Raw genomic sequence first — 17,245 nt, forward strand, 5'->3', positions numbered from 1 at the left:
ATGTTGTTGCGATTGTCGCTGGACATTATTCTGGAGATGTATAACAGTGGGACACTCTCGCGTCTCTCGCGTGCTCACTCACGCAAAAAAAAGGAATTCACCAGCGCGAAGCGTGGAGATAGGTCTGGCTATGGTGATGTGGTTATGAAGTCTGGCTATGCGAGACTACTGGCGGACTAACGTTACCAACGAGCTCATGGGCTTGCCAATCGCTGTATAAGCTACACTGCCTTGCTAACACCGAACTCTGCTTTAGCACAGTAGCTAACTTAACCTCAGATACAGTAGTAGTCTACGCTACAGCGTATCACGTGACGACGTGTTGACAGACGGTAGCAATGTGATTGACAGCTGATATTTTAAAAATAAAATTGGTGGGACATCAGTATTGAATTGGAAAAGGTTTCCAGGGTGAATTTATTTGTTGTCGTGTTGTCCTGTTGGAGACCCATGTTTTAGAAGGACCTTCATGGTAAATAGAGCTATTTTTAGAACATGCCCTGCAGGCGACTCACGTGGTCCCTGTGGGCGACCTGGTGCTGCGTTGGCTACCCCTGGTCGAGTGTTTTGGTCCACATGTCGGCAACCAATCAAAATGTTCAGACTTTTTTTTGAAACATGAAATATGTTTCAATGTTGTTGAGAATCACAACACAAACTCGCTAGTCAAGCCAGAATACTGCAAGAAATGGATTGGGTGAGTAATCCCCACTGCTAGTTAACTATAAACACTACTTTACATTGTTAGCAGGATCACAAAACAAACTGTGTTAGTTGACTAGCGATGTGTCATTGATTTTCAACAACGCTGAAAACAAATATTCACATAAAAAAAAAAAAATGTCAGAACATTAAATCAGATGCTGACCAAAACACCAGACCGTGTCACAATTGTAACCAAGTTGAGATGTTAAAGTCAAGTTCAAATACCCCCCCTCAGGTGTTTGATAGCATAGCTGGTTAACATCAGGTGTTTGATAGCATAGCTGGTTAACATCAGGTGTTTGATAGCATAGCTGGTTAACATGTAAATGAGGGGCCTCATTTATAGAAAGTACTTTGGATCCAATTTGATCTTACCCATGTCGTACATAGAAAACCACGTCAAAGTAGTGATTTATAAAATTTCAACGTGAGTCAATTTGACCGTGGAAACAATCGTAGCTCTGCGTCAGGTATTGACTTGACGTACACACATTACCTACTGGTTATGCTGAGTTATTACAGGCATTTGAGCCGCACTGCCTACTGTAATTCATGCGAAGTGAAACTAAAGTGGCTCGTAATAAAATTAACGATGTTGTTATCAGCCGAGAAAATGAGTTTATTTCAAGATTTAAAGGTTACTGATGTTTATGATTTGTATTTCAGTCTTCCTTTACATCCCTCCGGAGCTGTCAAGGCTCTTTCACTTATCTGTTCAGAGCTGTTCACTTATCCCCCTATTTATGTCTCATTCTTGTTTTTTATTATCTGATTGTTAGCACCTGGGGCTTGCATTTAAATTTCGTTGTACCTGTTACAATGACAATAAAGATCATTCATTCATTCAAGGCAATGCCATCTGCCCTTCCACAATGGACTTTGCCCGGCCATGCTCTAAATTATACTGGATTTCCTCCGGTCGTGTCTGAGGGTTCGCAAAGGGAGTGAGCAGCCATGTTTTAAAAAAGCTCATTCACCTGCGTTAAATTTAAAGTAGGTATTTATAGACTGAAGTACGTAGGCTACGCAATTTTAAACAAGCGCATAATTATACATAATGCTTACGTCCGTTTAGAAAATTTGCTTACGTGAAAGTCAAAGATGACGTTCAAGTACTTTTTTATAAGTGAGGCCCCTGGTGTTTGGTAGTATAGCTGGTTAACATCAGGTGTTTGATAGCATAGCTGGTTAACATCAGGTGTTTGATAGCATAGCTGGTTAACATCGTAGCATAGCTGGTTAGCATCATAGCAGGGCTGCCAAGTTTCACCAAAACTTTGGAGTGAGATTTTTTGCCGGTGGAGCGACGCAAAACTGAGCACGTTTGGCAGCAGCGGCCCCTCTCTCCCACCCAATTATTATTATTAATATTATTATTTTTGCTAGTTTCCTACAATTTTACATCATAATAAACCAGCACAAGAAATGAAAACAATTGGAAAAATGTATAAAACAAGACAAATTCAGACAGTAATAAAAATATATTATATTTATTATCATCTATCTATAAATCAATCAATCAATCATGTAACATCAGAATAACTCTTTTAACTGTCAATCAACCATGTAACATATGAATCACTCTTTTAATTGTCAATCAACCATGTAACATATTAATCACTCTTTTAACTGTCAATCAACCATGTGACCTATAAAGTTACAACATCTTATGCAGTACAATAACCCCAACCCTTACAAGCGGTGTTCATAACTCTGTGTTGTAGGCGTTTGTGGCAGATTTTGATGCCTTAATAACAGAGGTAGGGGGCTCCCACTTGAAACATTCTGGCTCGAGGCCAGCCATCTTCACCGTCATGATGGATGAAAGGGTTCCATCAAGAGCCAGACTGTTACGGGTTTTGGTTTTGTTCAGCCCCACCACGGAGAACACTCGTTCTGCATCAGCATTTGAATGCGGAAGTACCAAAACCAAGTTGGCAATATGAGAGAGCCTCCCAAATCTGCTCATCCCGTTCACCTTAGAAAAATGTACATAGGAAGCCTAATTACTCAAGGATTTTCTTATGCAGCAAGTTGATTAAGTCAATGTGTAGTATGTCAAAGGGTGCAGAATAATGATTACCTTATTCTTCTCTGATGCCATGTTCCCCCAAAAGCTCTCAACGTCGAATGTGGCTGGGTCTGGTGGCATGGGAATGTCCATGAACTGGTAATCCAGAAACTCCTCGCTGAGTTTGTCATGCTCTTGAGGTCCGTGGTACGGGAGAAGTTCAGCAAATCTAAAAAGAACACAATGTGCACTGATCAGATATAGTTACAGCAGCTGGAACAGCAGGGTTTGTTTTTCAGATGTGATTATCAAACTTAACAATCTATTCAAAATGATCAGAACTTGTCAACCCTAACCTGTCAACAAAGTACAAGGCATCTTCCACACCACACTCTGTCCTCTGCTGGACGTCAACAAACATGGCATGTTTGAGCAGGGGCTCTCGCAGGGGTAGTTTCTCCATGGCATACTCCACAGCCCTCAAAAGAAATGCCAGTGCTGCCTGTTGGAACCTCTCCACTTGCTGCGGTGTAATGTCTCCTGCATCAAGGAGCCTGTTGAGCGTAGCTCGAGTAGTAAAGCCGATATTCAGCTTTTCTCCTGCCAGAGACACAATAACAATACAACTATCAATTACTTTAGAACAGGTAAGTTTAAAATAAAAAATATTTTTGTTTGTTTACAAGAGTTCGTTTACAGAGTTCATTTACAATCATCAACAACCACAATAGCTAACTTCAATACCCTTCTTTAAGTATCTCCCATCACATCAGTCCCATTCTTCTGTCTCCTCTGACCTGGCAACCTTTTTGGAAGGGGGCTGACCCTTCGCTGCCCACATTGAAAGCAGGTCTGCCTGCTTGCTGCTCCCTGCTTTCTGCTTCGATGACATCTTTAAACAGACAAAATGCAATGATGATTCAAAATCAGAAGTGCTGATTTGAGGTAGTTTTTACAACTAAACATGACATAAAAAGCACAAGAAAATCTGTCTGGTCTGAAACATCGCCCCCCCCCCCCCCCCCGCCCACCACCGGGGCCAACATCGTACTTCGCTAAATATCCTTGTACGAGCTCACTGCTCACAGTTTTAGTTTTACAATTACGAGCTCACAGTATCAATTACCTCGCAAGCAGTTAAGTGATTCAATTTTTAATCAAGAACCTGGATTCTAATTCGAATGAGGCAGTAACGTGCAGTGAGGTCATTGGCTGGGTAGGCAGTGAGCTATTTAAAAAAATCATGCGAGTAACGCAGCAGCCAGACTTTAAATGGCATAGCGCATACTATAAAGACAATCAAATAGCCATTATATCTTTTAACGCAGGCTCAAAACTCACTTCTTCAAGAAGTAGGCCTACTACTATAGGCTATTATACTACTATACTATATATACTATATACTATACTACTACTATAGGCTATTCGGTCGTCTGAATGAGACGGACGACGAGGGAGAGAGAGCGAGAGAGAGCGAGAAGACAGGCAGCGCTGTCCGGGAATGAGTTTGGTGTCAGCGCACCACAACCACCATCACATTATAACATGCACAAAGCCAATGGGAGGGGGGCACTTACTTTATTTGTAAATGAAGTCCATCCGTCTATCCTTCTGGACGAAGATGCTGATCACTTTGTTATAGAAGTCCTCCTTGTCTGGTGCATTCATTAGTTTCATGAGTCTCTCCTTTTCAATGGAAATCAGAGCCAAAGATGAAAGCCTGTCCTGTTCCATCCTATTTCGGCTGTAGGTCTTGATGCGTTTTAATGCTGAAAAGGTCCTCTCCACAGAAGCGGTTGTAGCAGGTATAGTTAAGACCAGCTTCAATAGCTTTGTGGCCTGAGGTACTGTCTCCTGCAGGTCATTGTCCCTCAAAAATGTAAGCAGTTGTACAGGTGACATTCCCTGGACCATGTGTGAACAGTATAATCCCACCAAATCAGATTTTAATCTAACTAGATCAAAGTATTTTGCGTATTTGGACAGACTTTCCAATTTGTCACAGTCAAAATTAACTGACATCTCCGCAAATTTCTTGCTGTCAACGAGGCCAAGGAAAGCAAGCTCATTCATATTGTGAAACCGGGCCTTCATTTGTACAGTGATGTTGTCAAGAACACTGTAAAACAGTCTCCTCCTCTCATCTCTGGGGGATCTGCTGTGGCGAGAATTGTCTTCCGAAAGATTCAGTTCATTGCATTTTTGTTCAAAACGATCATATAAACTATCAAACTGTTCGCGCTGATTGTTCAACGCACACATGGTGTCTCTGACGCGCACACAACATAGGCCAATATCCATTGTCTTGTTCTGAAGAACGCTACGGCAAGCCAAACAAGCCAAACGCAAACTGTCAATCATGCTGTCAGAAGCAGCGTGGCACTGTGCCTCAACGTCCATCAATGAAGACAATGTGAGAACAGACTACGCATGCGCAAACCTACGAAACCGTTGGTCTATCACTTCGCATAGCACAGAAGGTGCCTCTCGCCAGCAATCAGCAATCAGCTAGCTTTGGGAGCAAACTCTCCTGGTGCCAGGGCATGCATTATATTTTTAAAACAACACATTTTACATCATTTATTTTGATTTTAACAACATTTTAACACATTAAAGTTAAGAATAATTAGTAAAATAAAAAATAAAAAAATAAAAAATTGAGATAAAAAAATAATACTAAAATATTTTTAAAAGATTGATATTCTTTTTCTTTCTTAAATGCCTGGGTGAGGCACTGCCTACCCTGCCTCACCTGACTGCACGCCACTGGAATGAGGTGAGATGTACCTACCGTGTTGGCCGTCCGCTTCATGCTGCAGTGAACACAGATGCAACGCTCGTCTCCCGCTCCGACTGCGCACGCGCAAGCATAATAACGCGAGTGCAGAAAGGACGTCACGAAACTCATGTCCAGTAGCTTTCTTTCAAGGAATTTCAAAAATAAAAGTCCCGTAAAACAAATTGTTATTTCTCGCCGTGAGAAATAGAGTTGCGGCGTGAGAGCGTGAGAACTGGTTGAAATGCGTGTGTCTCACGGTAATTGCGTGAGACTTGGCAGCCCTGATCATAGCATAGCTGGTTAACATCGTAGCATAGCTGGTTAGCATCATAGCATAGCTGGTTAACATCGTAGCATAGCTGGTTAGCATTGCAGCATAGCTGGTTATCATCGCAGAATAGCTGGTTATCATCGCAGCGTAGCTGGTTAGCATCATAGCGTAGCTGGTTAACATCGTAGCATAGCTGGTTAGCATGACAGCATAGCTGGTTAGCATCGTAGCATAGCTGGTTCTGATGACCTTAACCTCTATCACTCTCTCCTTGTCAACTACGCCTCCTCGGCATCAGCTGCTAAAGCATCCTACTATCATTCCAAAATACATTCTTCTGCCTCTAATCCTAGAAAACTGTTCTCCACTTTCTCTTCACTCCTTAATCCACCTCCTCCCCCTCCTCCTTCCTCCCTGTCTGACGATGACTTTGTCACCTACTTTGAAAAAAAGGTGGACGACATCAGCAGCACCTTTTCCCCCCCACCTCTCCCTCCTCCCACTAACAATGCTAACACCCCTTCCAAACTCTCTCCTCGACACTCGGTCTCTGGATTTTTCCCCCCTCTCCCCCGATGAGATTCTCACACTTATCACATCAAAGCGGGCAACCACATGCCCCCTTGATCCCATCCCCTCCCCCCTTCTCCAATCTATTTCCGCCGACATCCTTCCTTACCTTACCACCCTAATCAACTCCTCCCTATCCACAGGATCTGTCCCAGCGGCCTTCAAAATAGCCAGAGTCAAGCCTCTCCTCAAGAAACCTACCCTTGACCCATCATCTGTCCACAATTACAGACCTGTATCCCTTCTCTCCTTCCCCTCCAAAACCCTTGAACGCGCGGCATCTAAACAACTGACTGACTATCTCCGGAAGATGGATCACTTAGACCCCCACCAATCCGGCTTCAAGGCTGGGCATTCCACTGAGACTGCGCTCCTTGCTGTCACGGAAGCCCTCCACTCTGCCCAAGCTTCCTCCCTCTCCTCTGTTCTCATTCTCCTTGACCTGTCTGCTGCCTTCGACACAGTCAATCACCAGATCCTTCTCTCCATCCTCTCAGAACTGGGCATCTCTGGCACCGCACACTCCTGGTTTTCTTCCTACCTGGCGGGCCGCTCCTACCAGGTGACCTGGAGAGAATCGCTATCTTCTCCACAAACCCTCTCCACTGGAGTACCCCAGGGTTCTGTCCTAGGGCCCCTACTTTTCTCCCTCTACACCAAGTCTCTTGGCTCGGTAATCTCTTCACATGGGCTCTCCTACCACAGCTACGCAGACGACACTCAACTCTTCCTGTCCTTCCCCCCGTCTGATGTACACGTGGCAACCCGTATCTCAGCATGTCTCGCTGACATTTCAACTTGGATGGCTGACCACCATCTCAAGCTCAATCTTAACAAGACCGAGCTCCTCTTCATCCCCGGGAAAGCCTGCCCTCTCCAAGACTCCATCACAGTGGAGAACTCTACTGTAACCCCCTCCCTGACAGCCAAGAACCTTGGAGTGATCCTGGATAACCGACTATCCTGTGCGGAGAACATTGCAGCAACGGCTCGCGACTGTAGATTCTTCCTCTACAACATCAGAAGGATACGACCATTCCTTACCAGAGAGGCAGCGCAACTCTTGACCCAGGCACTGGTCATCTCCCGCCTGGATTACTGCAATGTACTCGTGGCTGGGCTCCCCACTTCAGCCATTAGACCTCTGCAGCTCATCCAGAATGCTGCTGCCCGTCTGGTATTCAACCTCTCCAAATACTCGCATGTCACCCCTCTCCTTCGCACCCTGCACTGGCTCCCGATAGCAGCTCGCATCAGATTCAAGACCCTGGTGCTTGCATACCAGGCAGCTAAAGGGACAGCCCCTGCCTACCTGAAGGAAATGGTAACCCCCCAAACCCCTGCCCGCTCACTCCGCTCCACCACCTCGGCTGGCCGACTGGCCCCACCTCCTCTACACAGCAGTCGGGCTGCCCGATCATGTCTCTTCACAACACTGGCTCCCCGCTGGTGGAATGAGCTCCCCACGGCTGTCAGAACGGCAGAGTCACTACCCATCTTCCGTCGTAGACTGAAGACCCATCTCTTCAGGTTACATCTTAACTGCTCCTCCTGAGACATCTTCTGACCCTCACCACTACGTCTCCTAAAGACACCCGCTTTCCCCTCTACTGTGTCCCAAAGAACTTCTATTGCCCCCCTTGTACTGTTTCTCAGTTTCTCCAGTAAAAAAAATGTTTTTTAGTAGAAGGCGATAGGGAGAAGGTTTTTCCTTCTATCAGTGGCCCCGGGCCCGAGCTAGATGACTCTTCCTGCAACGAATGGTGGATTGATTGATTGATTGAAAACTTTATTAGAAGATTTGCAGAAGTAGGTACATGAAAGTACATATTACATACAAGGTCAACTAACAGGATAAAAACCCAAGAAAGCCACTGGCTTATTTCAATTGGGGTCCTTGATTCTCAATTCATCGTGACATGTAAGACAGACAAAAAAAAACTAGTACTATCTACAAGATAATACAGACAAATAACTAGTACTATCTACAAGATAAACATACATCCATCATGGGAAGAACAATACAACAAAACATAAGGTATGTACAGCGGGTAGGACAGGTGGGGACATACACCACAGGTGGGGGCGGGGGACAAAACACAAAGTATGTACAGTGGGTAGTTCGGGTCTTTTAATCTGATTTTTGATTTAGAGGGTCCAGTTACGGATTGCAGCCTCCTGTAAATGTTTTTTGAGAGTGGTTTTGAAGGTGGGCAGTGTTTTGCACTCCTTTAAGATTATAGGAAGGGCGTTCCACATTTTTACTGCATAGTTTGCAAACGAGTTTAACCCCTTGTTTGTGGTGCAACGCGGTTGAACGTGGTTCGTGGAGCTTCCTCTGGTATTGTATGTGTGGACGTTGTTCACTTTTTGGAAGTATGTTGACAGGTACTTGGGTGTCTTTGTGGTGTAGCGTATCTTGAAGACCAGGCCCAGTGCAAGCTGCTGCACTCTGTCAACTACTCGTAGCCAATCAAGGCTCAAAAAATGAGCAGCGGTTAGATGTGTCCTAGGGTTGAGGCCTAGCAGAAGCCTAACCAGTTTATTTTGGGCTGTCTGGAGTCTTGTTTTTTGGGCCTTTGTGGTTCTATAGTACCATGATGTTACGGCATAGTCGAAGTGACATTGAATGAGAGCTCCTGATAGGGTCCTCAGTGTGTTTTTACTGACAAGTGAGGATATCCTGTACAAGAATCTAGTTCTATGGTTCACTTTTTTGATTACTTTTGCTGCCATTTTATCTCCGGAAAGATTTGCCTCTAAGATGGAGCCCAGGTATGTAATATCCTCTTTTCTTGTGATATTAATGTTACCCACTTTTATTTTGAAATTTACAGCCTTTCTGAGTTTAGATGGGGATCCGTATAGGATGGTTTCAGTTTTACCTAGGTGTATTGATAGTTTATTGTCAGCTAGCCAGATGCAGATTCTATTCAGTTCAGTGCTTAGCGCTTTTTCCACCTGCAATATGTCCCTGTCAGAGACCAGCAGAGCCGAGTCATCCGCGAACAGGAACAAATTGCAATCACATGCTGATGACATGTCATTCACATATATTAGGAACAGTAAAGGTCCCAATATGCTTCCTTGTGGAACGCCGCAGGTCACTGGGAGGGGGGGGGACAGTGTTCCGTTCACACTAACCACCTGTTCCCTCCCCTCTAAGTAGGATTGCATCCAGCTCACCGATGTTCTATCGAACCCAATTGCTTTCAGTTTATCTAACAATATGTGGTGATCTACTGTGTCGAAGGCCTTCTGGAGGTCCAGCATGACCATGCCGCAGTACTTGCCCGAGTCCACCTCATGGTTGATGTGGTCGTTCAAATAGAGAAGGCATGTGTCAGTGGAATGGGATGTTCTGAATCCTGATTGAAATTCATACATCAGATTTTTTTCGGTAAGGTACCTATCAACCTGTTCATAAACAATTTTTTCCATAAGTTTCGAGATGGAATTAAGAATAGAAACAGGTCGGTAGTTGCCTGGGTCTAATTTGCTTCCTTTTTTATACAGTGGGGTTACCCTTGCTATTTTAAAGTCAAGGGGGACGTGTCCCTGTTTGATGGAGAGGTTTATTATGTGGGTGATGATTGGGGTAATGGAGGCAGCTGAGTCTTTTAGAAATCTGGCTGGAATATTGTCATGGCCCGTGGCCTTTTCTGAGTGTAGAGCGCCCAGTTTTTTAAACACCTCATCGTTTGACACCATGGAGAGTTTAAAATCATCTTTGCGTACACCCAGTTTATTGTAGAACGCACGGATGTGCTCTACACCAGAGGTTCCCAAAGTGGGTGCCGCGGCACCCTGGGGTGCCGCAGCACCTGTCCGGGGGTGCCGCCAAATCTGCTCGTAAAAAAAAAAAGAAATAGTATAATATACAATTATAATAATACATTAATAAACGTTTGTTTATTACATGTGCAATGGAGTTCATAAGCAAATAAAATATATATTTCTCAGATTTGAAAGATATTAATTTACTAACTAGGCCTACTAGTTACTAACTAACTACTCCTCACTGAAGTCTTGGACCAAGCGGTGAAAATGGTTAATTATGTCAAATCACGCCCGCTGAAGTCACGGCTGTTCAGCACATTGTGCAATGAGATGGGGTCCGAGCATGAGGGGCTCTTATTACACACAGAGGTCCGCTGGCTGTCGCGGGGCAAGGTGTTATCCCGTGTCTATGAGCTCCGAGATGAACTGATCACTTTTGTCAGTGAGCACGACTTGCCATACAAAGAACAATTGGAAGATGAATCGTGGTGGATTAAGCTTGCTTAACTGGCAGATATTTTTAGCCACCTTAATGACCTCAACATAAAAATGCAAGGGAAGGCTGAGAATATCCTGACAGCGACAGACAAACTGAACGGATTCCGATCCAAATTGAGACGGTGGCAAGACGGGGTGGCCAAGAAAAACATTGAAATGTTTACGTCGACGGCCAATGACGCAGCACACAAGTCAGCGTCTTTCTTGAATCTGATCGCTGCGCACCTACGTATGCTGGAGGAGAGATTTGAGTCCTATTTCCCTCCAATGAACGAAGACTTCGACTGGCTCCGGGATCCGTTCAACCCCCTCTCATCAGCATCAGCCGCTAGTTTGAGCAGCAAAGCTCAAGATGAACTGGCAGAGCTCATTATGGACCGCACACTGAAACTCAAACATGGTGAGCTAGGTTTGGATAGGTTTTGGCTGCTTGTGGGACATGAATATCCATCTCTCTCAGAGAGCGCCATCAAGGTGCTTTTACCCTTCCCAACCTCCTACTTGTGCGAGCTGGCTTTTTCTTCTCTAGCATACGTCAAGAACAAGACACGCACGCGTCTGTCAGTGGTACAGGACCTGCGTGTCGCGCTGTCCACTATCTCTCCCCGCATAAAGAGACTCTGCTCCCAAAAGCAGGCGCAAGTGTCCCACTAATGCGCACAACATATTTCTTTGCTTTGTTTCTCTCAATTTTTACAATTCTGTCATGATTATTATTGTTAAATTATTATAGTTGTGAGTTACCCGTTTGGTTCAGATGTGAAATAATAATCTCAGAATGAGCATTGAAATGAGAATTACATTTTAAGGCATTATTTTAAGCCCCCCAAAAAAGCATTGTTCCATTGATTGATTATACAGGCCTTTGATATTTTATTTGTGTGAAGAATTCCCTCTGAGTCTCCTCCCATATTGTACAATCCTTGAGGGCCACAATTTTATTTAATTTAGCGATAGTTTGACTGACCTATGCATTCTTGCCCATCCATTACAGTTCATTTATGACTTTTATTATCTTGTTAAAATTCATTGGGGCAATACTTATGTATTATATATAAACACACATTTTCAAACCAATTCATCGTGTATTGTTTTTAGTTTAAGCTCCGAGGCATTTTTTAAATCTTCGTAGAGTTGGGGTGCCTTGGAGAAGGGGGAAAGCTTCAGGGGTGCCTTGGTTAAAAAAAGTTTGGGAACCTCTGCTCTACACCATAACGCCCTGAGTGGGGTGGTAGATTGTTAACTAATTTAGTGGCTATGGTTGTAAAGAAAGTGTTTAAGCACTTAGCCACATCCAGCTTGTCTGTAAAGAGAGAATCTCCAGATTTTATGCTGATGTTTGTAGACCTGGTTTTGAGTTTTTGACTGCAACCTAGTTGGCTATTAAGTAGCTTCCAAAGGTCACGTGGTTTGTTTAAGTTTTCTTCGATTTTGTTATCGAGGTATTTTTTCTTAGCAGATTTGGTCATGGTAATTACCTGATTGCATAGTTTGTTGCATTGTTTTTTAATTTTCTCAAAGTGGGTTTTGAGATCTTCGTTTAAGTGTTTCACTAATTTTGATTTGCATTTTTGAACTTCAGAGCATTTTAGGTCTCTGACTTTCATAGCATTTAGAATGTCCGAATTCATCCATGGTTCCGATCGGGCTTTAACCCTGGTGGTTCTCATGGGGGCTATACTGTCAATAATATTTAGGAATTTGGTTTTGAAACCTAGCCATGCCTCCTCAACCTGTGTGCTTTTTAGTTCATCTAACCAGTCTTGATTCTCCAGTTTATGGTTTAAGGCCTCACTAGAATAGGATTTAAGGGATCTAGTGGTTACAGTTTTATGACCGCCAGCCTTGGGTTTATGCTTTTTACGAGTGCAAAAGATCATGTAATGATCACTTAGCCCACATACAATAACCCCACTCTTGGAGATTTTGGACTCATCCGATGTTAGAATGAGATCTATGGTGGTTTGAGTAGAAATACACACCCTAGTGGGTTTGGTAATTTGTTGGCGGAGACCGTGTAATTCAGAAAACCTAGTGAAGGATCTGAAGCCGGATGCTTCATTTCTGAGCATGTCCGTGTTCCAATCCCCAATAAGAATCTTTTCCACACAGTCAACGTCATCCAAGCACCCCTCAAGAATATCATAGAAATCATTCTGATCGGGAGGTCTGTAGATAGTACCAACCAGCACCGGTTTTGCTTTGTTAAAGATAATTTCAACCCAAACAGATTCTAATTTGTCACGATTCAGGTCATACCGGGTGTTAAAGATAATATCGTTGTGAATGTACATGCAGACACCACCCCCATACCTGTTCCTGTCGTTTCTGATGACTGAGTAGTTTACTATTTCAATCTCTGGGTCTTTGATTGATTCATCAAACTTGGTCTCAGAGAAGCTCAAAATGTGAACCTTGCTGTCATGGAACATTTCTCTGATTTGGTCCAGTTTAGGCACAAGACTGTTCACATTAAGGTGAACAATATGCAGGCCCTTACTGCTGTGTCCAAAAAGAGTGTTCATGTCCTTGACTTGGAAATAGTCTCCATTCAGGTCATCGTCAAGTTGAGGATTGGGGAATGGGGAGGGTTGCCCATTGTTCAACGGTTTCGGTAGAGAGTCTCCGGGTGGAGGAGGGGGGGTCGTCGCCGGGTGGGGGAGGGAGGGGGGAGGGGGGGTCGTCGCCGGGTGGGGGAGGGAGGGGGGGTCGTCGCCGGGTGGTGGAGGGGGACGTCGTTGGTGGTGTTTATACCGGCCGTAAGCTGCCTCCAGGACTCGGTGAAACGAGCCATGAAAACTGCATTGAAGGCCGGGAAGTAGCCGTAGTCTCCCCAGGTCTCGGTGGTTGGAGATGGGACATCAATGGGGGTTGTGTGAGGGGGCTGGGGGTCCTCGGTCTCGTCCGAGGCGGCGGTGGTGGTGGTGACGCCTCTGTGTTCACTGGATAGCTGGTGGAAGCTAGGTGGGGGGCTAATGTTGTTAGCATAGCTACCCTTTGTTTTGATAGCCTCGTCTGAATCCAGGAAGTCCGCTGCTGGTGCCGGTTTGACGACAATGGCGTCGCTAGCAACAGTTGCCTGGGAAAGGCACAGCTGCTCTCTGGCCAAACGTGTAGCCTGCCTGGTTGTAACTGGACCGGGATTCAGCTGAATGTCTCCCGAGAGAAGTAGATAGAGACAGATCATGGTCCTTCGGTCCATTCTACCTGCCGGGGGCTTGTTCTTCCGCGTCAGGTCAGCAGTCAGCGTCGTGTGAATAGTTGCCGCTCCGAAGTTTAAATACTTCTTTGCGGCGTGGAGATAAAAGTCGCTATGGGTCTCATTTTTTCCAATAAAGTTTGTCTCCTTCTCCATAAGATGTAAGTTCTGTGGTGATTTAATGTATAAATCCGTAATCCACAGAAGGAACAGGAGAAAGTGTGGAATAATCCTCGCCGTTGCATTGTTGTCGAAGCAGCAGCAGGAGCGTTGAGAGATGCGACTGCTCATGTTGACACACACACACACACACACACACACCACCGAAGTCAAGATTGCTGATTCACATGCTTGGTATTCAAATGTATTGATTGTAAGTCACTTTGGAATAAGGCGTCTGCTAAATGCCAAAAATGTAAATGTAAATGGTTAACATCGTAGCATAGCTGGTTAGCATCATAGCGGTTAGCATCATAGTGGTTAGCATCTTAGCGGTTAGCATCGTAGCATAGCTGGTTAGCATCGTAGCGGTTAGCATCGTAGCATAGCTGGTCTGTGGGTGCTTTACGATGACTCTTTCCCCTGTTGTGTATTCAATAGTTTGTTTGTTTTTAACTAAATACACGACTGTGTTTGTCAGATTCACACAATGACTCTTTCCCCTGTTGTGTGTATTGGATTGCTGCATCTGTTTGTTTGTTTGTTTGAATGAAATACGCTGAACTCCAGCTGGTGTGTGAGACGCACACTCCTCTCCTTAATCCTGTATGGTAGGATAGTTATACAAGGTGCAGAGGTTTATCTCTCTGAGAGACATAACACTTTTATCTATATCATTTTACCCATTGTCTATTATCTTGTTTAATAGTTATCTATTTATTTTCTATATATACAGTATATAGTATATCTATTCTTGTAATTTTTATTTTCTTATTATCCTCCTCTTGCTGTATGTTTAATGCTGTATCTAAAGCACTTTCAATTGCCCCTGAAATATACAAATATATGCCTCATCTCTCTCAGGTGTGATAATATACCTGCCTTGTCTCTCTCAGGTGTGATAATATACCTGCCTTGTCTCTCTCAGGTCAGATAATATACCTGCCTTGTCTCTCTCAGGTGTGATAATATACCTGCCTTGTCTCTCTCAGGTGTGATAATATACCTGCCTTGTCTCTCTCAGGTGTGATAATATACCTGCCTTGTCTCTCTCAGGTGTGATAATATACCTGCCTTGTCTCTCTCAGGTCAGATAATATACCTGCCTTGTCTCTCTCAGGTCAGATAATATACCTGCCTTGTCTCTCTCAGGTCAGATAATATACCTGCCTTGTCTCTCTCAGGTGTGATAATATACCTGCCTTGTCTCTCTCAGGTCAGATAATATACCTGCCTTGTCTCTCTCAGGTCAGATAATATACCTGCCTTGTCTCTCTCAGGTCAGATAATATACCTGCCTTGTCTCTCTCAGGTCAGATAATATACCTGCCTTGTCTCTCTCAGGTCAGATAATATACCTGCCTTGTCTCTCTCAGGTCAGATAATATACCTGCCTTGTCTCTCTCAGGTCAGATAATATACCTGCCTTGTCTCTCTCAGGTCAGATAATATACCTGCCTTGTCTCTCTCAGGTCAGATAATATACCTGCCTTGTCTCTCTCAGGTCAGATAATATACCTGCCTTGTCTCTCTCAGGTCAGATAATATACCTGCCTTGTCTCTCTCAGGTCAGATAATATACCTGCCTTGTCTCTCTCAGGTCAGATAATATACCTGCCTTGTCTCTCTCAGGTCAGATAATATACCTGCCTTGTCTCTCTCAGGTCAGATAATATACCTGCCTTGTCTCTCTCAGGTCAGATAATATACCTGCCTTGTCTCTCTCAGGTCAGATAATATACCTGCCTTGTCTCTCTCAGGTGTGATAATATACCTGCCTTGTCTCTCTCAGGTGTGATAATATACCTGCCTTGTCTTTCTCAGGTGTGCCATGTGAATCTGGAGGGGCAGCCGTTCTACTCCAAGAAGGACAAGCCTCTGTGCAAGAAGCACGCTCACGCTATCAACGTGTAGCTGCGTCCCTGCAGCCCTGCACGCCCTGCCCGGCCCTGGAGGAACACCAGCTCAACACCACAATGAACCTATTTACTGATCAGTCAAGAATAGTCAATCATTACAAAATACAAAACTATTTGTGAATATTTTTGTGTTCACCGCAGTTCTGCTGATTTAAGTCACACACACTGCATAAAGCTCCTGTTAAAAAACATTACTGTAAAGTTTACTGTAAAAGTACTATTACAGCTTTATAGTACAATCTCACCCACAAATGATTTATTGTTATATTTCATATCAGAGAATGTGTGATATTTCACTACTGAGCTCAGATCCTGGAGAGGAGCTATCGAATGTAAAGAATGTTTGTTTGTGAATTGGAACAGAAATAGCTTGTGGTGTGAATGTAATATTGATAGTTTTAAGTAAACACAACTTTAGATATAAGATATAAGATAGATATAGAAGATATAAGATAGATATAGAAGATATAAGCCCTCACACTGCTCAGTTAAGCTGATACAGAGTATGAGGAGAAACTGCTGAAGCTTCACAGAGGCGTCATTTTACAGACAATTCAGTCGAGAAAATCATATTTATTGTGACTTTGACAAAGTGTTATTTATTTACATACAACACGAGTGTATGACATCACTTTGTTGCCGATACAACAATGAATATTGAATTAATTCAACTTTAATTACCGTGATATCACAAAATGTAAATGCTTTAATTGTTTTGTTTTTGATGAAACGGCACACGACACTCGCAGGTTGGTAGTGTCAGACATCTTGTCTCTGAGAAGGACAGGGCTCACCACAAAGATTACTCTCTATTCAATTATTATATAGTAATAACAACCGTAATCTTAATCATAACAATAATCTATCTCATTTATACATAATAAAAACAGGAAGATGAGACAATAAAATCGCAAAACAAAATGTGCTCGATTTTAAGACAAAACAAAAAAGATACCATGATGGGGAAACAGTTTTCTCAATATGAGACTTCAACCTTGGACAGGTTTCAATACGAGACTTCAACCTTGGACAGGTTTCAATATGAGACTTCAACCTTGGACAGGTTTCAATATGAGACTTCAACCTTGGACAGGTTTCAATATGAGACTTCAACCTTGGACAGGTTTCAATATGAGACTTCAACCTTGGACAGGTTTCAATATGAGACTTCAACCTTGGACAGGTTTCAATATGAGACTTCAACCTTGGACAGGTTTCAATATGAGACTTCAACCTTGGATAGGTTTCAATATGAAACTTCAACCTTGGACAGGTTTCAATATGATACTTCAACCTTGGACAGGTTTCAATATGAGACTTCAACCTTGGACAGGTTTCAATATGAGACTTCAAC

The 17,245-nt window shown here is 43.5% G+C and overlaps 1 protein-coding gene across 1 annotated transcript in view; it reads left to right on the forward strand.

The window, feature by feature from the left end:
* ldb3a (LIM domain binding 3a) overlaps positions 1 to 15,886 on the forward strand; it is a gene marked incomplete at both ends in the record, with an annotated part of 145,563 nt that extends 129,677 nt beyond the window's left edge. The window contains one exon of the mRNA XM_080523011.1: positions 15,797 to 15,886. Within this exon, the coding sequence (XP_080379137.1) occupies positions 15,797 to 15,886 (90 nt within the window). The remainder of the gene's footprint in view (positions 1 to 15,796) is intronic.
* Between the last annotated feature and the right edge of the window lie 1,359 nt (positions 15,887 to 17,245).

This window comes from Nansenia antarctica (genome assembly GCF_963989245.1).
Source record: "Nansenia antarctica genome assembly, chromosome: 2".
In the NCBI taxonomy this organism is placed as follows: Eukaryota; Metazoa; Chordata; class Actinopteri; order Argentiniformes; family Microstomatidae; genus Nansenia; species Nansenia antarctica.